Source organism: Actinia tenebrosa, unplaced genomic scaffold, assembly GCF_029948245.1.
Source record: "Actinia tenebrosa isolate PJP-AT-01 unplaced genomic scaffold, QUT_ActTen_1.0 PGA_scaffold12__29_contigs__length_12842862, whole genome shotgun sequence".
NCBI lineage: Eukaryota > Metazoa > Cnidaria > Anthozoa > Actiniaria > Actiniidae > Actinia > Actinia tenebrosa.
In genome coordinates this window covers 10,326,124-10,350,543 of record NW_028292572.1, presented here as the reverse complement: position 1 = coordinate 10,350,543, position 24,420 = coordinate 10,326,124, and the positions used below count along the sequence as shown (strand labels likewise).

The 24,420-nt window shown below is 37.7% G+C and overlaps 5 protein-coding genes across 5 annotated transcripts in view; 4 read left to right on the top strand and 1 right to left on the bottom strand.

Moving 5' to 3' along the window:
* Positions 1-479: 479 nt before the first annotated feature.
* On the top strand, positions 480-2,285 carry LOC116288383 (2-acylglycerol O-acyltransferase 2). The gene is made up of 3 exons (XM_031695166.2): positions 480-1,184; positions 1,444-1,643; positions 1,819-2,285. The coding sequence occupies exons 1-3, from the start codon at positions 523-525 to the stop codon at positions 1,971-1,973; spliced, it is 1,017 nt and encodes a 338-aa protein (XP_031551026.2). The 5' UTR covers positions 480-522; the 3' UTR covers positions 1,974-2,285.
* Positions 2,286-2,628: 343 nt separating this feature from the next.
* Positions 2,629-3,696, top strand: LOC116288384 (uncharacterized). The gene has a single exon (XM_031695167.2). It carries the CDS (start codon positions 2,844-2,846, stop codon positions 3,570-3,572), a length of 729 nt encoding a protein of 242 aa, XP_031551027.2. The 5' UTR covers positions 2,629-2,843; the 3' UTR covers positions 3,573-3,696.
* Positions 3,697-4,928: 1,232 nt separating this feature from the next.
* Positions 4,929-8,580, bottom strand: LOC116288382 (WASH complex subunit 1). The gene is made up of 3 exons (XM_031695164.2): positions 7,788-8,580; positions 7,158-7,408; positions 4,929-6,519 (listed from the first exon to the last, which is right to left on the bottom strand). The coding sequence occupies exons 1-3, from the start codon at positions 8,540-8,542 to the stop codon at positions 6,113-6,115; spliced, it is 1,413 nt and encodes a 470-aa protein (XP_031551024.2). The 5' UTR covers positions 8,543-8,580; the 3' UTR covers positions 4,929-6,112.
* A 300-nt stretch (positions 8,581-8,880) lies between these two features.
* On the top strand, positions 8,881-23,199 carry LOC116288381 (ATP-binding cassette sub-family C member 4). The gene is made up of 30 exons (XM_089028227.1): positions 8,881-8,928; positions 9,587-9,806; positions 10,127-10,237; positions 10,860-10,986; positions 11,190-11,405; positions 11,689-11,778; positions 11,929-12,092; positions 12,674-12,799; positions 13,223-13,472; positions 14,003-14,116; positions 14,256-14,303; positions 14,719-14,760; positions 15,122-15,313; positions 15,638-15,732; positions 16,463-16,549; positions 16,984-17,080; positions 17,261-17,512; positions 17,873-18,004; positions 18,105-18,142; positions 18,285-18,541; positions 18,912-18,991; positions 19,089-19,239; positions 19,420-19,650; positions 19,893-19,999; positions 20,107-20,298; positions 20,618-20,773; positions 20,864-20,953; positions 21,014-21,186; positions 21,385-21,490; positions 21,792-23,199. The coding sequence occupies exons 2-30, from the start codon at positions 9,592-9,594 to the stop codon at positions 22,083-22,085; spliced, it is 4,233 nt and encodes a 1,410-aa protein (XP_088884353.1). The 5' UTR covers positions 8,881-8,928; positions 9,587-9,591; the 3' UTR covers positions 22,086-23,199.
* A 73-nt stretch (positions 23,200-23,272) lies between these two features.
* LOC116288371 (lysosomal-trafficking regulator) overlaps positions 23,273-24,420 on the top strand; it is a 32,576-nt gene continuing 31,428 nt past the window's right edge. The window contains exons 1-2 of the mRNA XM_089028070.1: positions 23,273-23,602; positions 24,208-24,299. Of these exons, the coding sequence (XP_088884196.1) occupies positions 23,531-23,602; positions 24,208-24,299 (164 nt within the window). The 5' untranslated portion in view covers positions 23,273-23,530. The remainder of the gene's footprint in view (positions 23,603-24,207; positions 24,300-24,420) is intronic.

The window sequence follows — 24,420 nt, the reverse complement described above, 5'->3', positions numbered from 1 at the left end:
AAAAGTAAAACCACAGTATTATGAAATCACTTTCTTTTACATTTTCCTTTATCCCTGCTTTTTAAAATAAGAATGAAAGTACATGCTGTGTTGTTAGAGATCACTATTCAAAGGTTAAATTTGAAGTGTTTTGGTTGGACTTTGATCAGGAAACATACATTCATTGTAACATACTCTTGAAGGGGGGGGGGGGGGGGGGGGGGGGGGGGACACTTACAGCATAATCTACTTTGTAGGGGAAGTATAATCAACTGGATCAGGCAATATTCAAGGACACATCACTCCAAGAGGTGTTTTAAACAAATCTTAAATGTAATTAATTTTTTCATGATTTTTTTTGTTTCGAAAAAATATATAAAAATTAAGACCCGCAAGTTTTTACAGCAATGTATACATGAAACTAATTTGTTGGGTAGGGTAGGGCTTGAATAGCACCCCCCGCCCTCGTGTTCAGAGGGTAAATAAATATAAGTACCTCGTGAAACACTAGCGTGATTATTCGAAGGAAGCAGAGCGAAGAAGATGGCTCCGGTAGAATGGGCTCCCGTGAATATTCCACTAAAAAGGCGTATTCAAACTCTAGCAGTCATACTTATAGTTCATTCTTTTCTTTTTGGTCATATTATCGGGTGTACTTTTCTGTTTTTCCTACTGATTATCCCTTTCACGACGCTTTTTGCTCTGCTCTACCTCGGATGGACATACGTAATTAATTACAACCAACCAAGTCGCGGAGGCCGTATAATTTCCTGGTTTCGCCACATAAGAATTTGGAAATATTTCTGTGAGTACTTTCCTATTGAACTGATAAGAACGCAAGAATTGGATCCAAGAGAAAACTATATCTTTGGATCACATCCGCACGGAATTATGAGCCTTGGAACGATTGGGAACTTCTGTGGTGAAGGCACTGGCTTCTCGGAGAAGTTCCCAGGGATCACACCTCATATTCTTACCCTTGCTGGCAACCTGAGTTTCCCGTTTACTAGGGATTACTACATGTCTTTTGGAGTGTGCACCGTCGAGAAAGAAAGCATAGAACATATTTTACAGAAGATGGGAAAAGGTCACGCTGTTGTCATAGTAATCGGTGGTGCTGCCGAATCCTTAGAAGCTCATCCTGGAAACTTCAAGCTTACTCTAAAAAATAGAAAAGGATTTGTTAGAATTGCTCTAAGAAATGGGTAAGATATGTATATTTCAACTGTTTTTGTTAGAAAATCAACAGTTTACTCAGCCCAGACGTGTACCAGACATAATATCACGACCCAGCATGACCCTTGTGTCCGGATGAGACAGTGACGTGTATGACGTAACATGCATACTGGTATGCAATACTAAATTGAAAGTCCAGATCAGATCATGGACTGCAGATCATACTCTTAAAAGGATTTTGCGAATTCTTACCTAAAACTAAACTATTGAACTGTTTTATAATCCTAGGGCATCATTGGTACCAGTGTACTCATTTGGGGAAAATGACTTGTATACTCAAGTAAATAATCCTAATGGATCCCCTTTACGAAATTGGCAAACAAAGATGAAAAACTTTATGGGATTTGCACCTCCCATATTTCATGGCCGTGGAATATTCCAGTACACTTTTGGTATTTTACCACATAGAAAACCCATTAACACAGTTGGTAAGTCTGCTACCTTGATTAACTTGTCAGACAGCATATGGCAAATTATCCCATATTGATTTTTAGGACTGGAATAACTACTCAACCAAGATGCCACTGCCACTCATCATCATCATCGTCATCATAATCTTTTATTAGCTAAGTTTAAAAGTTTATGATCTTGATATTTTTTCAGTTGGAGCTCCAATCAAAGTACCCAAAGTCCAAAATCCCACTGAGGAAGAGGTAAACACATTCCATGCAGAATATATAAAGGGTCTGGATGATATTTTTGAAAATCACAAGTTAAAATATGGTATCCCTGAAGATGTCCACCTGGAAATATGCTGACATGGGATATTTTAATATTTAATATTATGAGAGTGTCAGATACCGAAGAGCAAATATTCATGCATCCAGTTAATTTCATTTTAAAGGATGTCACTTACATTAGTCACTGACTAGAATTTTTGTTATTTTATAATTAATTTTGAACTACTTAAATGAAGAAGTTGAACGTTTGAATAAAACAATAGTAGTAGGAGTCACTTAAACTTTTCACGCCATGAATATTGGATATTCACCTCGCGTTACTAACTGGCTTGTACTTATGTATCTGTTTGCAAACAATAAAGGCACATATATTGATTTGTATAAACATGATTTCTTGTGTGATGTAATTCTGAATTCTGCCCTTAATCAAAGTCCATTGCTTTCTCAAAATATCTATGATTCTAGTCACGTATCCGGAGAACCGGAGCACTTGTAATTCAACCAGCTGCTGTAGCCCTGCTAACGCAGGGGGCGTTCCACAATGAGACGGAAACCCATTCCTTTATGCATACGACAATTTCACTTTATCCCCTCCCCTCCAGAAAGTGAAACCCATGACGTCATTGTATCTAAGCAACCGTATGAGCCAATCAGTGTTCGATATTTGAATGTGTAATGTCTAAATATGGAAGTAAGCCATGCGAGTGCGAAGTGCCAAAGTGTCGTCCCCATCCCTACTCGGTCTCTTTTTGTACGTCTTCAACGAAAGCGCGCTACATAAGGAAGAGTCGAAGGGTTTTTACCCTAAAAGTTTCAAAGTTTTTAACCGGACAAGTCGCCAAAATTCCTCCATTTAAGGATTTCGATATCCCTCCCCCTTTCCCTACCGGACTGGACCTGAAGGCTGAGCAGGATTCGTACAACATCAACCCAATATGCAGCGAAGCCATGGACGTTCTTGATCTGTACGAAACCGGTGAGTGGTCTGCAGCAAGTTCTCCTTGCTCTGAACTCTTTGATGACATCCCATCTCCAGCATCGAGCTTGGAAGATTCGTGCATCAACGACTTCTCCATCGACTTCACTTCATACCTCGATCCTGCCGCTCTCAATACTGATCCAGACGACCTTTGCAAGTATCTACCCCGTAAGAGTGTTAAAGAAGAGGAACCATATTTACCTGAAGTAGACGTTGGCTATTTTTCGAAATTGTCAAACTTAGTTGTTAAAAGAGAACCTAAAGAAGTTTCCCCTAAATTGGTTATGTCGTATAATAATAGTAATAGTAAGCCTCCAACCATGGTACCAAGGGACAGCCATCAGAAGAAGTTACCATCGGCATCATCTCAGCTGAAGGCTCCGTCTTCGCGAACAATGCGAAAGCACAGTTCCAACAAGCGAAACCTTGAGAAGGACACCGAAGAGTACCGCTTAAAGCGAGAAAGAAACAATGTTGCTGTAAGGAAAAGTCGCTTCAAGACCAAACAAAAGTTTCACGAGACACTCCACAAGGTCGAGGAGCTCACAGAGGAGAACGACCAACTTCATGCGAGGGTTGAAGTTCTCACTAAAGAGCTCAGCGTACTCCGAAACCTTTTCTCCAACCCAAGCATCTTCAAGGATCAAGCACTCGCTAGAGCTCTTCTGGCACAAGGATTAGCTGAACATTCTGCCTAGAAATCAGCTGATGATTCTCCCTTCACAAAAAACATGGACTGTCGTTAGAGGAAAAGAGTTGATTTTGCTCAAATATCCAACTTGTAAAACCATCATGGTTAGTAATAAATCCTCTTAAAAATAATATTGTGTGTTCGTTTATTTTCTTTTAACCCAAAATAATACAGTGTGTTATAAATTAGTCCTATACTTGATTTTGCGTTCTTATTATTAATCAAACGAACTGCAGTGTTGTTTCTAAAAAAAATTGGCTATAGATAACCTAAGAAATAAGAATAATATTGGTTCCTGAGAATTACATGTAATCAAATTTTATTGATTAATATTAACGGCTGATGTCGAGTATATAAGCAGATTAATTTCGGATGTTTTATGACAGAGATTACTAGATCATTCAGATTCCAAATGTTTGATGATGCATTCGATTTCTGCTCGCCCGTTCGCTCGATTCGAAATTCTAAAAATGCGAAGCAATGGGTCATGACATGTCGCGTGTAAATAGATTCCCAGTGCAGCGCTAAGACTTCCTAGGTAATCATCCGGCTGAAAGTTTTCTTATCACATTACCCGGAGTACCTAACCACGTCATGAGCAAACAATCTTGTGACTTTGACGTAAGATCTAGAGGTAGATCTTTTGTCCTGTCGAGTTGAAACAAGCTGAAACGGCAAAAAAAGACAGCAAACGAAGAACAATCCCAAAACTAGATTCATGGTAATGTCTATGTTTTGGCGCTCTTAGATAATTGTCTTTGGATGATTTGAAAATGATATTGATAGTTAGATTTCCCCCTCTTGTTCGCAATGGAAGCACTTATAATAACGTCACCGCTCTTCCTTTCCTCTAGCCACCTACACAGAGCATTATATCAATTTTTCTTTTATTTCAATGATTAATTTCATTAGAAATTTCTTCATCAGAAGAAAAGAAAATGCCCGATTTTTTTTTTTTTTTTTTGGTTGCCATGATGTATCTATGTATCTATCAAATATAATAGACCAATATGGAGTAATCAGTACTGGGTATGCATTTTAGGGGTACAAAACACATTCAATCAGTTGGTGTACTACATTGTCTAATATTTGTTTCAGACAGGATTCAAAGGGTGTAATTGGTAAAAAAGGGTACTACTGATTGTTGCAAAAAATGCTGCGGAATGAGTCACAACTTTTCGTGGAGGGCATGCACTTCCTAACACTCACATCTGACCTTGACTCAAGTTCAGGATTCAAGTTTAATAGTCCTATTCCGGAATTTTATCTATTTATATCATGATTGATATCTAGGACTATCCGGAGACATACTTAACTGAAAATTCAATGTTGACTGATTGTAAAATAATTTAAAATACAAATGCTTGATTAATCACTTTAATACACTATAAACATTTTATCTGGCTATGTAATATCAAGATAAATCATTAACTAATATATCTGCACCTAACCACTTTCAATCAAATACATACTTAGAAAGTAGTAATTAAAATAAGTAGAAATTAAAATACTAATTTCAACATTAATCTTTTATCTGGTTGAAGGTGTAGTTATATTTTCTTACGATTATTCACAACGATTTTGGCATTGCTCATCATCAACGTTGATTATGATACTTATTTTATGCAAATTTAATCAAATTAAAATGAATATTGAGTGAAATAATCTCACAAGCTAATCCTCTTTAGAAAAATATAGTAATGCTCCCTTGGTTACTTTTGTATGTTCTATTTAGATTTGCAAACACCTGGCATTGCATGAATAATTTGAACATTAGTTACATGGCTTTCAAATTATTCATGCTGTTTGCTTTTTATGGAAAAATAACATGGAATTCTATACCTAGTCATCCAGATTGAATACTGTCAATACAGCAATTAATTTTTCTGGCAATCTAATGTGTTATTTTAATATCAAATCTTAATATTAGAGCTAGGAAGGTGGATTATTTTTATGATTAAGTATGCAAACATTAGAACTGAGCACAAGACTATTAAATGATGTGAAAGTTAACAAGCACTCACAGAGGACAAAATATGTCATCATGACACTCAAAGATATCAATCAAAAAAATATATTTTTAGGCATTTTCTTTTAGGGTCTAGGCAGAACAGACTAGAAGCACTCTGCTCCCCAACATGCTTTTAACACTTCTTTTTTGTTCTGCCAATCACCAAGAGCTTTATGATTGCACACAGCATTCACTCACTCTTTTTTTTTTCTTTTCATTATATCATTTTAACCACTTCCCATATGATCAGGAAGTAGTGCTTACAATGGCGTGTGCAGGAAAATACCTTTCTAAGATATCCAACTTGCCAAAAGTTGCTTAATTGATATGCAAAAAATTTGGAACTTAAAAAAGTGACAGTCTTAGCAATTCCCTTGATAAAAACAATATTCCTTAACAATGACAATATCTTGCTTCATATATCAAAGTCTTGATTTGGATTCAAAAAGAACATTTGGTAGTTTTATCTAAATGGGGATAATTTCATGATATATTTTTAAACATTCTCTATAACAATATATACAAGTAGAAATTTCCTAGACATCCCAGTCATCACTGTCATTGGATCTGACTGATTCTCCTCGACTGGATTTAGGAGGAGATGGAATCATAGCAGAGATCTTATCCATTGCCGAGCCACCACCTGTACCTCCAGATGAATTTCCTGCTGCACTGGACCCAGAACCTTCTCCTTTACTTCCAGAAATACCTTTACGCCTCATTGAAAGTTTTGCAAACAAATCTCCCATGAGGTCTCCTCCACCAGCAGATGAAACTGCAGCTTGTTCCTTCTCTGCTTTCTTTTTCATTTTTCTCTCTTTGGCACTTCTAAGCTTTGCGCCTGAACGGCCACCAGATTTACGGATTGCATCCATGAGACTTGCACGCCCATCAGATTGAACTTCTTCTGGTATATTTTCTGGTGCAGCTGTTGGAGCTGCAGCTAAAAAAAAGAGTATAATGTTCGATAAGTCATGTGACATATTACACTTGAAAAAGCACTAGGCTCTGTAAGATCGGAGACAAAATTCTCAAAACTATATAACCTTTCCTTAGGAGAAAAAAACACATGATATAAATAATATGACAATTCTTTTTAGAAAAGTTTTGGCAGAGCTGCTGCCATCATTAGTAATGAATGTAACAGAATATGTAATGTGAATATAAATATATAGTCTACAGGGTGATAATGGCACGACATTGGACAATTAAAAAACCCGACTAGGATTAGAACTTGTCCAGCCAAAAACTTTGAGCAAACACGAGGTGTGACTGATCTAAAACTTGTTTTGGTGGTCATCAAGACTTGCAATTAAGGGGCCATTATTTGAAGCCCTGAAACTAGTGAATGAACTGAAGATTAAAATTACAAAAAAGTTTGAAATTAACATGATAAAGATGTTGGTTTAAGATGGGTTTCTCTCAAAGTATATGGATGGCCTCTTTTTATCCTCGATTGAAAACTGGTTTGTAGCCTGATCCAAGATCTCAAAAGATGTAGCAAAACGTAAATTGGGTATCTTCTTCTACTGACATACATGTATGGTAAAGGATTTCTATTTGGAATGTAATTTTAGATACCTATTTCTGTTGATGGCGGAGGTGGTGGAGGAGCTGCAGGAACCCCTTCAGGAGGAGGAGGAGGGGGTGGAGGAGGAGGAGGTGGGACACCTCCTGGTGGTGGAGGTGGGGGTGGTGGTGCTGGTCCTGCATCAGCTGGTGGTGGTGGTGGTGGAGCCCCTTGGTCTATCTTTGGAACTTCTATTTCAGCTATTTCAGGAAGGTCTAGTCCTTGTGGAACTGAGGGTGCAATGGATGGCCCAAGCTCAGCACTGAAATATAGATGTTATGAAGACATTATTGAATGATGAATAAAAATACATGGTTGTCAAATAGAAATGTTAAAAGATATGGGCTGTTTTGGTGTGATGGATGAAACAGCCTTGGCAGGAATCTAACCCATGTCTTTGGTATTTTAGTCTGATGTGTTAACCTATTAACCACTCCACTATAAAGACCAAATACGCTGGAAACACAGCCAGACAATTAAATAGTAGAAGACTGTTGGGGTCCCAAGGTTGTCATATAGAGTAAATTTGGTATGATGCCCACATATTCTTATTGTGGAACAGATTTGTGATATGTATGTGTGCATCAAAGTTCACAGCTAGGAGCAGATCAAATACCCCCTTCCCTGGGGACACTGCATACCTGTATGCCAAGTCATCTGCAATACCAGGCAAATCTGGTAAATACACTGGTACATCAATCTCTGGTACCTCGCCAAGATTAGGAACATAAAAGTAATTAGTTGCTGCTAATCTATCAATCTCATCTCCTTGCGTGATAGTGATTGGAGCAGCACCTATTCCCTGTTCTTCTTCTATATTACTCCTTGTCTTGGTAACAGCTCCAGACAATGGATCTAACATCACATACTTCTTGTATGGGTTTTCAGTAGTATTGAACAGAAGAAGTGAACTGACAGAATGAAGGTTTTTAGGAATAGAACCAAGGCCTTCTTCTTTGGTTTCATCGTTCTTTTTCTTGATGTCCAAGTTTACATTGTAGAACTGTAGTTTTTCTTTCATGATCTTCTCATCCACTGCAGTAAACTTTGAGTTTAGACGGTAATTCTGTCGTTTGATTTCTTCAAGATCATTCTCCGTCGAGTACAGAGATTTGTACGGTTCCAGCTTCGGTGGAGCTGGGTATTTAGCGCTTGAAAATACTCTTGTAGCTTTTTTAATTCCTTTTATTCTGTCTATTTTGGCCTGTGCAAGGTCCACCCTTTGATTCAAGGAAGCGAGTCTCTCACGATTTTCGCCAACTCTTGAGCTGATTTTAGAAAATATGTCTTCTGTGATTTTCTCGAGATACTCCAAAGAGTCAATAATCTGGTGGATGGACTCTTCTCTTCGCAAACTTGGCAAAATAATCGGGACATTGTAGACTTGTACAGGCATCTTGAACGACAATACACAAGACTAAGTAATAGTCAGTGTACCTACATGGATAATTTGTTAGGGAGGGGAGAGTGATTATAATTTAGTTTCTCAAAATAATGTATGAAAGCGAATTACTTTCTACAATTTGGCACTTTTATCTTAAAATCATGCAATGTTAAAGAATGAGAAAAGTAACAATTTTAGTAATCTTTGATTTAATTAGTAAATATCTCAATAAGAAATAAATAGTTTCACCCCCTCCTCGTCAGTCTTGCATGATGTCATTTGATGTCCGCTTTTCTCAGCGGTTTCCCCATGCAACACCACAGGAAGGCCATAGATATAGTATAGTATAACCTCGGAACCATCGATACTACCATTGTGGCAGCAAGGTATACGTAAAGGTATAGTAATCTTTTTAAAAGCTTGCAAAGGGCAAAGAAATCAACCGTAAAATTTATTTCGAGGTTTTATTAGAAATCCTAGAACAAGCCATGATCTTTGTCCTGAATGTTCTGTTTACACAGGGTGTGGTTTTATAGCCCTTTTTGCTAACGAAAGTCTCATGCAGCCCTCCTAGAGTAAAAACACTAAATGTGTGCAACAAAATCACTAAGTAATGTTATCTTATGCTAATTCTATTGTTTTCTCTTGTTTAATTAGTGCTATTTTCTACTAAATAGTGATAACTATTGCACACATTTAGTTTTTGTACTCTACTTTAGCACGTTAGACATGCTAGTTTACTTAATTTTCAAATTTAAGCCCCCTCCCACTACCTTCTAGAGTACTTCACAGTCATTAATATCTGAAGCTTTATTAAGCCTTTAGGGTTATTTATTGCAGGCAGGCATGGCACAGCCTTCTTAAAAAGGGAGATAGGGGTCTTATAAACAAATAACCATTTGTCATAGATAACCCAGCAAACTCAAGCCTTATAGCCATATTAAACCATAAATGTTTTGAAACCCTACATCTATGTTGTCTATGTTTATATTTTGCTGTAACATATTTCTGTTTTTGTTGTTGTTGTTGTTGCAAAGTACATAGTTTGTTTATCAGAAGAGATGAATCATCAAGAAGATCAGAGTGGTAGTTTGTGCAACTTAGATAAGAAACCTTTTGACAAGCAGAATGATGATGATGAAGGTGATGATGATGATGGAAGCTATAAGCAGGATGATGCCAGTGCTGATTTGTTAGGAGGCAGAAAAGACAGTGCTGGTGTGATCCCAACACCTATGAAAGCTGCTTCATTCTTGTCAAAATATATTACTTTATGGTAATAGTCATTTCCACTAAATTTAGATAAAGGTAGTCAAGAGAAAAACGTTTGCTCTTGTTGAGAACTAGAGAATATATGAGCTAGTCTAAATAAGAGAAAAACAACTACTGAAATGCAGTCATTGATAAATAAAGCATTAAATATTATATCATGAAATGTGTCATGACGTTCCCCACGAATTAAAGATTTAGATTACCAGTTTTCATGGATTAGCACTGATCCCTTTGAATGTGTTTATCTCTTATTTTGTTAACATTGGTTCATCAATAAGGTTTCTCATCCTTTGTTGGTTTATTAATATTGTTCTTTTTCATTAGGTGGCTCAATAGTTTTCTTTCGCTTGGTGCCAAGCGACCTCTAGAAGCAAGTGACTTATATGGGCTCATGACACCCGACCAGACAGGCACCTTGTGTGATAAACTTCAAAAGTAAATAATATTAATATTTTATCTTTAATATTAATTAACCCAGCATGTTTTTTTAGGATTAAAATAAAAAATGTGTGGAAATATTCTCCATTTATTTTTTATGTTTGCATGGCCTTGGCAACTTTGAGATAATGGCTGGATTTTTTTTACCACATGCGCTAATCATTGCTAACTACCTCCATGGGTAGTTATGTCTGTTCTAGCTGATAGGAATGGTGGGGATTGGGGGGGGGGGGGGGGGATGGAAGCTGAGCCCTGCTCCCAACCCACATTTTGAGTTTTTGATTTGCCTAAAACTTTTAGCATGACTTTATTAATGCAATAAATTACGTTGCAATAGGATGTTCAGTTAATTAGCACCAATTGTCTTACTAATCTCATGAGGGATACAAAATTTAAATAAGGAAGAAAATTCATGAAGCATTATGGTAGTGGGAGTCAAATTACACCATCATGCAAGCATCCTATTATCCTCAAAACCATGTGGCTATAAATCACATTTCTGAGAGCCTAAATTTTAGAATTGTCAGGAGTTGAGGGCATTAAACCTCAGACCCCTCAGATTAGACCCCAACTCTAAACTATGCTCTGCTGTCATACACTTTTAACTTTTCTTTTACAGTGAATGGGAAAATGAAGTTCGCAGGTCACAAAATAATGAAAAAGTTAAGAAACCTAGCTTAGTTAAAGCCTTGGTCAAAGCTTTTGGTAAAGGATATGCAGCACTTGGGATACTGGCCATTTTTGCAGTAAGTTTGCAGTGCAGTGTAACATGTTTTTAAATAGACTGTTTTCATGGGTGCAGCAATAATCTTGCTTCATGCTGCAACAATTATTCTTTCTTTTATATCTGCTACCAATTGAATATATATGATTGTGATTTAAGATAATGGCTAGGGTTTTAAAGTCTAGTTTACATAGATAACTGAAAAGTAATCTCATACTGTTAAAGGATGGCTTGCGTATCCTACAACCTATGTTGCTTGGGCAGTTGATTACCTACTTCTCTGAAGACTCTACCATGCCAGCTAGAGATGCATATCTGTTTGCTGCTGGTCTTGGTTTGTGTGGATTTCTCATTACAATTTTCAACACTCCATTCTCCTATTTGAGAAATGTTTATGGAATGAGAGTCAGGGTGGCTTGTACCTCTCTTATTTATAGCAAGGTTAGTGGTATTGAAAACATTAAAAAATATGTTCTTTGAATCGCAACCATTTGGGTTTCTTAGCTGCTCACCTGCAAGTCCCCAAGCATATACAGACTGTGTGTGTTTCATATAAAATATTTGAGATTTTTGGTTTACTGATTTTTTTTGGGTAAGGAGGATTTTATTGGTTTTTTTTTTGGAGGGGTAAGAAGGAACCCCACCTTTACTAATTGAAACATGTGGAAATGTGTGTTACAAGCTTTGATTAATTTTTTATTTGTTTATTTTCTCTTCACTCTAGACTTTACGTCTTAGTAATGCTGCACTTGCTTCAACAACAACTGGAAATATTGTTAATTTGGTGTCATCTGATACACAGAAGTTTGACTGGGTACGTTGATGTTAGATCAAGAAATCTAGGTAGCAGTGTATGACTGTAAGAATCAAACTTGTCTCTTGAAGGAGGCTATGTTTGGCTGACTGTAGATCATGGCTCATTATTCTAAAGTCATATTTTACATGCCATTGTTTCCTTTTCCAGACTGCACCATTTCTACACTATCTGATTCTTGGTCCATTAGAGGTTGTGGTAGTGTTGGTCTTGCTGTGGTATCAGATTGGCATGGCAGCTGTAGCAGGGATGGGCTTGCTGATATGTCTTGCTCCGATGGAAATCAAAATGGGTACTTTGTTAATGACACTTAGGTAAGGACGTTTCTTTAGAGCATGGCTTAGGTGACTGTAAAGAACCATGCATGGCACATATTCAGTATTCTTGTTGTTAATGCATTAATCATTACTCTGAACAGCTTTTTATGTATGTATTGAATGTTTATTGCTAAGCTTTTGAATTGTAGGACATCAGAATTGATGATGACTGTAGTGGTGGTAGTAATGATAATGATGATGTTGGTAATGGCAGTGATGATGAGGATGTTGATCTTGATGTTGCTGAGAATGATGATAATAATGATAATAAAAGTGTTGAATGTTTATGTTGATAATGATGATGATAATGATGATGATGATGATGATGACGATGATGGTGATGATGATGATGATAGCCGGTGATTCTATTCATCACAACATATATAGTGACCATGAAAAGTCCTGCCTTTTCAAAGAAATGTACAAAATTCATATAATAACATCACCAAGACAAGAATAGAAAATGATCTGATTAACCGTCCACTATCTTCTATTCTTCTGGTTGACCAGTAGTTTATTTTTAGTTGATACAGCTCTTCTATTTGATGTTTATTTTAACCCATCTCTATAATATATAGAACCAAAGCACTGATATGGATGGACGAGAGAGTAAAGATAATGAATGAAGTCATCGCTGGGATGAGAGTGATTAAAATGTACACTTGGGAAAACTCCTTTACTGAATGGATCACTAAACTAAGAAAGTATGTCATCACTCTAAGGAATATTGTGTACCAATGTTATAAACAAAAAGCATGGAGAACAGCACAAACTGGGTTGGTTGAGAGATGGTGCAACAGTGCCAGCTGTTTGCTGACAAATGGTTTTAGAGGGATTTATTTCTCTTAAGGATGCACAAGACACAATCGGGTCCTTTTCTCTAAAAGCCCATAGCACGTTTTATTTATTTATTTATTTTTCTTCTTAAGTTTGTTTTATTCAAAAATGAAATGAATTTGTGTACTGTGTATCCTAAAATGACATTCTGCATGACTTTGCTAATACAGATCATATGTTACTTTGGGTTTTCTTTCACAGTGTTGCACAAGTATAATATGGTTCCACTAGTGAAAGATTAGAGCATATAAATCTCTTTTCTTAGGTGTCCATATTTTTTTATTTTCAAGGAACGAGCTCAAATGGTTTCTACGAACCTCATTGGCGAATGGATTATTTGCATCATTTTTCTTCAGCTCTCTTGCTTTAATCAGCTTTATTACCTTTCTTACGTACGTGATGTCAGGAGAGGTTCTGACTGCTTCTAAAGTATTCACCTGTGTGTCTCTCTTCAACTCTATTCGTGTTGTCATGGCAATGTACTTCCCAATCGCCATTACATTGCTGAATGAAAGCAAAGCATCACTTATTCGTATGGAGGTATGTCTTTTAAATCGTTGCTTGTTTTTTTTCTCACGCTCTGTTATAACGCTGGACACTGGCAACAAATCAAAAATTTGAAGTTAGAACCAAATAATGAATAAGACGTTCTTTTAGTGAAGGAAGAAAACTGGTAATACCTAGCTGCTGTATACTCGTAACTAAGGAGAGAACTACCAAACACTGACCACTATTCAGATATGGTGGTAGGTTCATCCCACACCCTCAGCAGTGAGAGATGGACAATTATAAGCGCCTTTACACTGGGTACACCGTGATCTCTCTAATGTACTGCCAAGGTACAATAGACCCCTTGCAGCACATAGAAATGGAGGACATAACAGAGATTTTAAATTCTCATGAGACTCAAATTCTTGTATTTTTTACTGCCTCCAAATTGAGTTTGCTTTGATGTCACATGTAAGGAGTCTATAAATAGTTTTTGAAACAGGTGTGGGGAGGTCAACGTTTTACTTTACTCGCTGACCTCTTCAGTTTTGTATTTAATGTGTAACTTTGTGTACGTGTAGGAGCTGTTGTTGCTTGATGAGATGCAGTCAAAAGGCCTTATCACTTCACAGTTGAGACCAAAACTTCAAGACTGCACAGTAAAAGCTGACAATGTGACGGCCAACTGGAACAAAGTAAGTTGTAAAATTTGTTTTCCCCATCAATACATCCTGAAATTTTTTTCAACCTTTATTTTTGAGTCTCCCCCTTTTCCATTACCATCATCATCATCAAGATGTTGCTTCGTACTAATCTGTATATTTTCTATTGAAGAAAATTGCAAGTCCTACACTAGATGATGTGTCATTTGAAGTCAAAGCAGTAAGTACCATCCACATATCTCAAGTTTAGTTTCATGGCTTTTAGTGTTTACTTTGTCTTCCATGATTCGAAGAAGCCAGTATTTATCAGAAGTCCTTGTGAAAGCCCATGATTTGTTCCTTCTGTCTTCTGTCTGTAAACAGAACATAGAATCAGTCCAATCAGATCCTAGTCTTTTTCGCAGCCGCTATGAGTGTCGTTCACGCGACACTTTCTAACTGATAGTGGCTACGAGGAAGTCTAATCAGATCCATCTTGTTTATTGGAGACAAAACTATCTTCTTTAAAACTTGTCATCGCTAATCACCACTGCAAGTACAGCAGTGGGCAGCATAAGGACGTCGAACTGAAAGCACGTGAAAGCTTCTCTGAAAGCCGTTTTACTTCTAATACATTATTGTTATATCACTGATAGGGCGAACTACTCGGGGTGATTGGTCCTGTAGCATCTGGAAAGGTAAATAATGGTTCTGTTTGCTTTTGGTAATCCTGCCTTGACTGTGATATTGAGCCATGGTTGAACCATGGCTATCGTTACTGACATGAAGGGCGCCGAAAGGGCGGTCAAACTTACTTTTTGTTCCACTTAGTTACATTGTGTACATTGATATGTGTCCAATTTAATCGAGTACAATTTGATTGAACAAAGTCTTGGGATGTATCTTGTAACTGACTGAATAGTCATCAAGATGAAATGCTATTCAAGGGCATTGTAGAGGCACGCGTTGCACAAGTTACAGCATGCAATAAGCCATTAACCACGCCTACTTTTTAAAGATATCATTCATTTAGTTTTCCCGCGTCTGTTTTATTTCCAGTCTTCTCTTCTGATGTCCATACTGGGTGAGCTCCCAATGACGTCAGGCACCATCAATGTTAAAGGCAAGATCGCTTACGCGTCTCAACAGGCCTGGATCTACAACAGCTCGTTACGTCATAACATCATATTTGGTAAAGAGTATGAGGAAGAGCGTTATAAACAGGTCATCAAAGTCTGCGCGTTGGAACAGGTAGGTCAACACTCACTACCACTGTGTTTCGTCATTAAAGACTCGTTTTCTCAGGGTTAGCCTCATTTCAATGTCGAAATATTATATCAACGGTAAAAGTAAAGAACGCTTGCCTTCAAATACATACAAACGCTTTAAAACCTTTAAACACATTGATATTCTTACAAATCAAGGCAACCCCTATCAACTAAGAACTTGAAACTGGAGGATTCATATGGCCTCACGATAGAATCCAGTAATTATTGCATCAACCATTGCAGCACAGCATGATTTTGTGTCTTTTCCCACTTGTAACACCCCCTTGTTTTCTATCTTGTTATACAGGATATCGAACTTCTCCCTGAAGGTGACACGACATTAGTAGGTGAAAGAGGAGTTTCTCTTAGTGGAGGACAGAGAGCAAGAATAGGTTTGGCAAGGTACAGCATTCGCCAAAAGATAAATTCATATTAATATATATTATTATATATTATTATGTGATTGATAGGACATGACGAGTTTTTCCTAATATTAGAAGACGAGCGTGTGTTCACTATTTAGGTTGCCGTGCCATGAAGTGCTTTGTTGCACAATGCACAATTCATACTAGTCCCCCTCCCCCAGTGCAGTGTTGTTATCTTTTCATACCTAGTCGTGACATACTAGTCCCCCTCCCCCAGTGCAGTGTTATCTTTTCATACCTAGTTGTGACATACTAGTCCCCCTCCCCCAGTGCAGTGTTGTTATCTTTTCATACCTAGTCATGACATACCAGTCCCGCTCCCCCTGTGCAGTGTTGTTATCTTTTCATACCTAGTCGTGACATACTAGCTCCCCCTCCCCCAGTGCAGTGTTATCTTTTCATACCTAGTCATGACATACTAGTCCCCCTCCCCCAGTGCAGTGTTGTTATCTTTTCATACCTAGTCGTGACATACTAGCTCCCCTCCCCCAGTGCAGTGTTGTTATCTTTTCATACCTAGTTGTGACATACTAGTCCCCCTCCCCCAGTGCAGTGTTATCTTTTCATACCTAGTTGTGACATACTAGTCCCCCTCCCCCAGTGCAGCGTTGTTATCTTTTCATACCTAGTCATGAATTTCTTCTACCGAACAAAAGAAAAATCAATCCTTTCTTTCAACTGATACGGTTTTTGTTCTACTGTGACAGGGCCTTATATTCTGATGCAGATATATACCTGCTGGACGACCCTCTCAGTGCTGTAGATGCTAATGTAGGAAGACATCTCTTTGATAAGTATGATTGGAATCTTAAGTGTATCACGTGATCGAATTTAGTCAATAGCATTGGTAATAAAAATAGTCCAATAGTAGTAGTCCAATAGTATCTTTACTTTTTAGACGATAGGTACAGACATGAAAACAAGGCATCTCAAAACAGATTTACTTTTTTTCACAAGGGTGAAAACCTTACTGCGCATGCGTAGGAAATACAGGATACGAACGGAGCACATGGAGCACTTTTCGACAACGACACTTTCTCAAAGAAAACAAATTTTCATTTGCAAGATTATCTTTCTCAACATCCTATTCCAAGAAAACAGGGGAATGTTGACAAAAAATAAGGAAGTAATGGAAGAGGTGTTGTTGTGGGTTGTTGTGTTGTTGTGGGTTGTTGTTGTGTTGTTGTGGGTTGTTGTATACCCATATGTTATTCTTATTCTTTTTAAGGTGTATTTGTGGTTATCTCGCTGACAAGCCTCGTATTCTTGTAACACATCAGCTTCAATTCTTGAAGCAAGCCAGTAAGGTCTTAGTTCTGACTGAGGTACTTATAACAATTTTACTTTTAGAGAAATAGACCTTTTCTGAGGTAGCGAACATGGTGCATTGTGGTGTGAGCATATCATGCCTTATATGGTGTTGTTTGTATCGAAGCAAGGCAATAATGCATCTTGTTTATCGAACTCAGAAGACCTATGCTCGCAAACGTTATTTTTCAATGCAGGGAAGATGCGTAGGTCAAGACACTTATCAGAACTTACTCCAAGCTGGGGTGGATTTTATTTCACTAACACATGAGGAAAAAGAAGAAGTAGCTCTAGAACACGAGCACGAAGAACATGACAAGATCAGACATCGGTTCGCAAGGAACATTAGCAGACAGAAGTCAGAACAAGGTGGCGTCTGCTTAAGGAGTACCAAGCTAATCGAAAGCAACTTGTCTGTCATGTCTGCAGCTACATCTGCCTCGGTTTATGTGAGTAAAGGGGTTCGTTCACACACCTCAGCCTTTTCATTCAGACTTGTGTTTGGATTCAATCAAACTTGTGTAGACGGTAGGGGTTTGTATTTTGATTCAAGGAAACTGTCACAAGTCCTGAAGTTATTGCGCTTGATTGTTGTTGTTGTTGCTTTTGCTGCTTCTGTTATTGCTGCAGTTGCTTTTGTTGTTGCTGCTGCTTATGTCCACGTTTGCGATGATATTGTAGAGAATAATGCACTTAGTGTTGAATGTACTTGTCATGTTGTTGCTGCTACTGTTGTTATTGACAATGAAACAGTCTCTTCTTATCCCAAACCATTCCCAGTTATACCAATGTTTTTTTCTTCCTAATAGAAAGAAGACCTGTTACCAGAAGAAGAAAAGCAAGAAGGGGCTGTCAGTGCTAAGACATATCTTTCATATCTTAGATCATTTCATAACCTAGGCCTGGGGATCTTCGTTGTTTTTCTTTTTGCCGTGTGTCAGGTGGGAGGACTTTTGGTATTCATTTTTAAAGGATTTTTTTAATGAGATGCACATATCGTCACTGATTTCCTACCTTTACGTTATTCATTCTTTTCTTTAGGTAGTTGCTATGTGCTGTGATCTATGGCTCGCAGAATGGTGAGTTCTAACAATTAGTATTAATATGTTAATGCGGTTTTAGTAAAAGTGGGTGGAAAACATACGGTACTGACTTATCGCACGTCCAGGGTTACGGTACGTCCATCATCATTAACGATTGATTTACTTTCCATACATACAGGACGAACGTTGAAGAATCATACCACGTGATCCTTCAAGCACGGAACAGTTCTTCCAACATGTCCAGTCCTACTCGTCCTGATCGGAATTACTACCTTGGTGTCTACGCAGCACTTGTCATTGGTCTTTTCTTTCTCAGTATAATATGTGTTGAGCTATTTTTCCTTATGACTATAGTAGCGTCTAGAAATCTTCACTTAAAGATGCTTGCAAGTACTATGAGGGCGACCATGTATTTCTTTGATAATAATTCAATAGGTAGGTACAGTGGTCTTTTCTGATTTCGATAAACAGGGTGCATTCTGATCTAGTTTGGGTACAGACAACACCATAAGACATAATGAACAAAATATGTTGGTACCCAAGCTAGACCATAATGCACCACGTTTGCTATCGCAGAAAAGGTTATGCCTTATCACCAAGCGAGATTGACGACGATATTTTTATTACATTGGACAAGAGAAAGTTAATTTTCATAGAATGGATGACATCGAAACACTGTGTCGAAAAACTATGCGCTCTTCTTCTGTCCGTACCTTTTTAATACACTTAATCAAGTAATCAATTGAGTTTGTTTGAGTAATATCTTGTAAATAACTACATGAAATGGCAATGATTGTTATTTCAGGTCGTATTCTAAACAGATTTGCTAAAGATATCAGTGTGGTGGATGACAATATTCCATGGCTCCTATGTGACGTCCTATTGGTTGGTCCTTTCTCTCTCTCTATTCTTTCCCTTTTGGTCTGCTCCATGCAAGCAAGGGCCATATGTTGTTAACCAAGTATTCTATTTGTAATTCCAGACTGGATTCACATGCTTAGGTATTTTGTTTCTTGTTGGTGCCACAAATCCAGTCACGCTGGTGGTTGTCTTTCCCGTTATTGTGATTTTCATCTTGGTTAGAAACTACTTCATGAAATCTTCACGAGAAATCAAGAGGATTGAGGCAATAAGTAAGTAGTGGAAGGTGTTCTTGATCATTCATCCATTCATCCATCCATCCCTCCCTCCCTCCCTCCCTCCCTCCATCCATCCATCCCTCCATCCATCCCTCCATCCATCTGTCCGTCCGTCTGCCCATTTATCCCATTCCATCCAATTTCCCAATACTGATATAGTTTGGTTATCCTCAGGTCGCAGTCCCTTGTTCGGTCATTTTTCCACCACTCTACTTGGGTTGGATACTATTCGTGCATTTGGTGTACAAGAGACATTCAAGGATCAGTTCATATCGTTCCAGGACGCTCATTCTCGAGCTTGGTTTACTTACATCTCCGGTCAAGCCTGGTTGTCCTTTAGACTACATATTCTGTGTGTCGTATTTCTGCTATTCGTGGCTTTGATTTCACCTGTTATTAAAGATGGTAGGTAATTTTGAAAGGGAGGTTGTTGACTATACTTTAACGAATTACGTTCAAAGAATTAACAGAAAAGTGCATGCCGGCAAATCAAGTGATTTGTCGAACTCCACTAATGGGCAATAAATGAAAACTTGTAAATATTATTGTGGCGTGCCTCGGGTTTTAGATGCATAATTATTTGACTGCCAATAGTTTTTGTATTTCTTTGTCTTCATATTTGTATGTTTATTTATTTATTTGTGCAGTTGTAGGTTTAAGTGCAGGAATAGTGGGTTTGAACGTCAGCTATGCCATCATGCTGACTGCCACCTTTCAGCCGTTCATCGAGGAAAGTGCTGAAGTTGAGAACCTGGTAAGTGGAAGGATTGTTTTGTAAAGAAGGAAGGATTACTCTATGGATGGATTTATTTAAAGGCACTGGAATATCCCTGATAAATCTGTTGGTTGTGATTGATTCAGATGACGTCTGTTGAGCGGATTGTTGAGTACTACCACCTTGAACATGAAGCACCTCAAGAGACTGATGTCAAGCCACCAGACAACTGGCCGAACGAGGGCCAAATAGAGTTTAATAACATGTCCTTCTCTTATCATAAAGGATTACCAAAAGTATTGCATCACATTTCCTGCGTCATTAAACCAAAAGAAAAGGTAGGCAGGATTTATATCTTTTGGTATTCTTTAAAAACGTAAACCTATACGAGGGTAGAATACCTGAAGCCTTAGCTACGTGGAATCACGAGGAATTGAACTAGACCTCTTGCTTAGTACGCAACACAGTTATCAACCAAGCCACACTTAATTCTAAAATAACTATGTGAGGTCACTGAGGACCAAACTATGGACCTCTTGCTTAGCTTAGCAGGCAGAACACTTGCACCTTAAAACAAATGTGTGGTAAGGTCACTGCGGTGGACCTCTTGCTTAGCAGGCAGCATACTAACCAATCATGTCACGCATTCTCCTTTAGATTGGTGTTGTAGGTAGGACTGGTGCAGGTAAATCATCGCTGTTATCCACGTTGTTTCGTTTGGCGGAACCAACGGGAGTCATCAGGATAGACGATATGAACATCCGGGATATTGGACTGAAGGACCTGAGGAGAAAACTGTCAATCATACCACAGGTATACCATCCTCAATAAGAGTAAAGTTGCCATTGAAATCATAGTTGCCAGCAGATTGAGTGAATATGAGTTTTATTGTATTTGTATTAGGATCCTGTTCTGTTCAGTGGGACGATGCGGAAAAACCTTGATCCGTTCAATAAACATTCTGATGTCCAAATTTGGAATGCTCTAGAAGAGGTATGTTTCATGAATGTCTCCATTTGCAAGAGATTGTTACTCAATGAGATATATTTTCAGGTTCAGTTGAAGAAAGCAGTTGAAGATCTTCCTGACAAACTTGACGAAGAGTTGGCTGAATCTGGATCTAACTTCAGTGTTGGCCAGCGGCAATTGGTGTGTTTGGCACGCGCCATCTTGAGACACAGTCGAATTCTAGTTATTGATGAGGCGACTGCTAATGTAGACCCAAAGTAAGTAAAGCTGTGACCTCCCTTTGATTACAGCCAATTACTTACCATCAAAGAAACTCCGTGTTGTGATTGGACGATTCAGTAGAAAAAGCCATTTAATTGTTACGACATGCTGTACCGTATAAGTGCCGTCCCATTCATAAGAAAACTACCCCCACTGACTTGTGTTTGAGCCCTGTATTTTTTTTCCTTATCCAGTACCGATACGTTAATCCAGTCTACAATCAGAGACAAGTTCCGTAACTGTACCGTGTTGACCATCGCTCATCGGCTTCATACCATCATGGATTCTGACAGAGTCATGGTTTGTACTCCAGTTGCTTTCACGTATTTGAAAGGAATTTTCTTACGAAAGAAAAAAGAAAGAAAGAAAAAGAAAGCAAGAATGGAAGGAAGGAAGCGAGGGAGGGAGGGAGGAAAGGAAGGAAGGGTGGGGAAGGAAAGGAAAGAAAAAAGAAAGGAATTGAAATGAAGAAGGAAGGAAAGCAAGAAGGAAAAAAGATGAATAACAAGAAACGTTATGCAAACTATACTCGGCGACTAGAGATTTACCTTCCATGAATCGGTCTATCACTAACGTAACATTCATCTTTTCGATGTTTAAGGTTCTCGATGCAGGTCGCCTTAAAGAATTCGACGTCCCATACCTCCTTCTTAAAAACCACCAAAGTATCTTCTCAGAGCTCGTAGACAACACGGGACCAACAGAAAAAAGGCGTCTGCATGACATCGCGAGGAATGCCTACACTGAAACGAAAAATGCAATTCCAGAGATAGGAAATGAGACAGATGATGATGACGACAGTAAGACCGCGACACAGAATGATGTCATAATCAGAGTTCCAAACATTGGAACATTAGAACAGACGTCAGGGACGCATTTTCAATCGTCTATCTAGCATGTAGTCCTAGTATGATTGATATAAAGTAACTAGTACTCATCTAGACAGGGGTACTTGGTTCATTACCGGATGCTTTTGACACTCATTGCGTTCTGGTCCTACCCAGACTAGGCCCTTTTGAGTTGACTCAATAATGTTTTCTCATTTCAGAGCCATGCGTCAATCTCTTTAGTACTATGTCTTTATTTATATGTGTATGAGAATATATATGAAATATCTATTTGTACTGCGGTTGTAATCTTTACTGTCGGAAACGCTTGCAGGGCAATATTCAATCCAAGAATCGTTGACGAGAGGTTTGAAAAGAGATAGCATTATGCCTGGGATAAAAGGTTTTTTCCTTGTCATTGGGTATCTTCACTGAAGAACATTCTGGGAACTAAACCTAAACCTATTATCAACTTTAAAAAAAAAAGTTTCCTTACAATCTGGAATCTTTCTTTATCTTATACGATATATTGAATTTTTATATAAAAATAAATAAATAATCGCTTTTTATTACCATTTTTAAAAATAATTCTTTTTTATTTGTTGTTGTGGTTAACCGAGACGCGAGGTAAATATTTTTTCCATATTCACTGAGCCTGAGGCGAATAATTGTTTTAGCATATGCCAATTTGTGTACGAGTAACTTATATTTATATACAATAATTCAATAAAAACAAACAAACAGAAACTTTTAGTTTGTGTGACAAATTCACGCAAAACTTTTAGCAAAGCATTTTAGACCATGCTTCGTTGCCTTTTTAGTATTGATAGGAATGGCATTTACTTTCATTTTTTCAATTTCCTCATTGGAAATTGTAGCAAAACGATTGCCGGCAAATGCCATTTTGTTGCCGGCTTAATATTCCGAGATTCAGAGGTGAATATCGTACAATATTCACCTCCAATTACCCAATGAGCGCGCGCGTTCTTAGGAAGTACACAAGTTGGTATATGCTAAATATAATTAATAGTTAGTTTAATGGTTAGGAAAAGCCAAGTCAAAAGTTAGGAGATCATATAAATATCTTAATAACGGACACAATAAAAAGAGCTGAATTAGATTCCGTGATGTCTTATTGACATATTTACTGGTAGTAGAGCAATAAATCCATTTACAGATTTACGAGTGATGATTTGATGATCTGTTGTCAGGCATATGTGGTCAGCGGTGTTTTTGTTCTAACTCCATAGTGCAATCACAACAAGAAAGGATGATACTCTCACTTTAGCCGCCTTTTTATCCACGAAAATACCTCAGTATGATTTCAAATCTTCCCTAAAGATTTAGCTATACATCCCTAACACCCACAAGAGATGAATTTTGGAGCAATGCAATAGAAAGAACTGTATTTCTACATCAAAAGTCAGCTGTTTTCATGGCTGACAAAATGCACGTGATCGAAAGACAAATTTACCCAGTTCGACATTAAAAAATAAATAAGATAAAGAGAAAAATGGAGGAATCCAGGCTAGAAGACTCTCTTAGGCAATGCTGGAGCCAATACTTGACTACGGTTATTCCAGGGGTAGGTAGATTATAAACACAGTAACAGTTCGCGTGTTGAAGAGCTTACAGAGTTCTGCATAATACCTACACGTCTCTGTATGGAGTCTTATCAAACTCGCTTGTTTTTCTCAACGAATTCGTGTTATTTTTCCCGTTATTTTTCGGTTTGGCTTTCCCTCCCTTTTTTTACAATAAGCGATTCATGCATACTTTATTAAATTTTGCATAATTTTTGAAAAAATACAAAGCGCTTTACAACACTACCTTAATTCTTTAAACTACTGTATAAATCGATTAATTTACTCCAGCATTTTGATATCTATTCCCGTCCTTTGTTGATACTTAAACGTCATATATATATTCATCGAACAGCTTATCCTATATATCTGTAATCCAGGTATACTAAAGAATAACAGATTGTTTTTCTATCGAAAGAGAAAGGGATGGAAATGGGTTTATTTAAACCGGAAGTATCTTTCCCATAATGATTTTTAACTAACAGCTCGTTATGAAAGACTCTCCAAGTATAATTTCATTTTATTGTTAATGTACACAAAGGGAAATTGGTACATGTGGTATATTATAGCATATTAAATATGAAAAATGTTTTTCTTCTTTCTAAAGGATAAATCCAAGTACTTGAAGTTATTTCTCAAAGAGTTTCTAAAGACATACTCCTCTGTAGGTGGACACACAGGAAAGATGCCATCATTTGGGTAAATATGAAATGAATGCAAGGCATTGTTCGAGATACAAGTTTTAGTTGTGCAAGGAGATATTTTCTATTTTTGCAACCAAAACTTGTATGAAAAAGTTTCAGGATAAAATTGTGCTGTG

Bases quoted from the DNA above. Each gene is read 5' to 3' on its own strand.
- LOC116288383 (XM_031695166.2), top strand. From the start codon at position 523: ATGGCTCCGGTAGAATGGGCTCCCGTGAATATTCCACTAAAAAGGCGT. The intron at 1,185-1,443 runs GTAAGATATGTA...TTATAATCCTAG, and splicing joins AGAATTGCTCTAAGAAATGG to GGCATCATTGGTACCAGTGT. The intron at 1,644-1,818 runs GTAAGTCTGCTA...ATATTTTTTCAG, and splicing joins AAAACCCATTAACACAGTTG to TTGGAGCTCCAATCAAAGTA.
- LOC116288384 (XM_031695167.2), top strand. From the start codon at position 2,844: ATGGACGTTCTTGATCTGTACGAAACCGGTGAGTGGTCTGCAGCAAGT.
- LOC116288382 (XM_031695164.2), bottom strand. From the start codon at position 8,542: ATGCCTGTACAAGTCTACAATGTCCCGATTATTTTGCCAAGTTTGCGA. The intron at 7,409-7,787 runs GTATGCAGTGTC...TCTATATTTCAG, and splicing joins GCAGATGACTTGGCATACAG to TGCTGAGCTTGGGCCATCCA. The intron at 6,520-7,157 runs GTATCTAAAATT...TCTTTTTTTTAG, and splicing joins TCCGCCATCAACAGAAATAG to CTGCAGCTCCAACAGCTGCA.
- LOC116288381 (XM_089028227.1), top strand. From the start codon at position 9,592: ATGAATCATCAAGAAGATCAGAGTGGTAGTTTGTGCAACTTAGATAAG. The intron at 17,513-17,872 runs GTGAGTAAAGGG...TCTTCCTAATAG, and splicing joins CTACATCTGCCTCGGTTTAT to AAAGAAGACCTGTTACCAGA. The intron at 20,774-20,863 runs GTATACCATCCT...TATTTGTATTAG, and splicing joins AACTGTCAATCATACCACAG to GATCCTGTTCTGTTCAGTGG.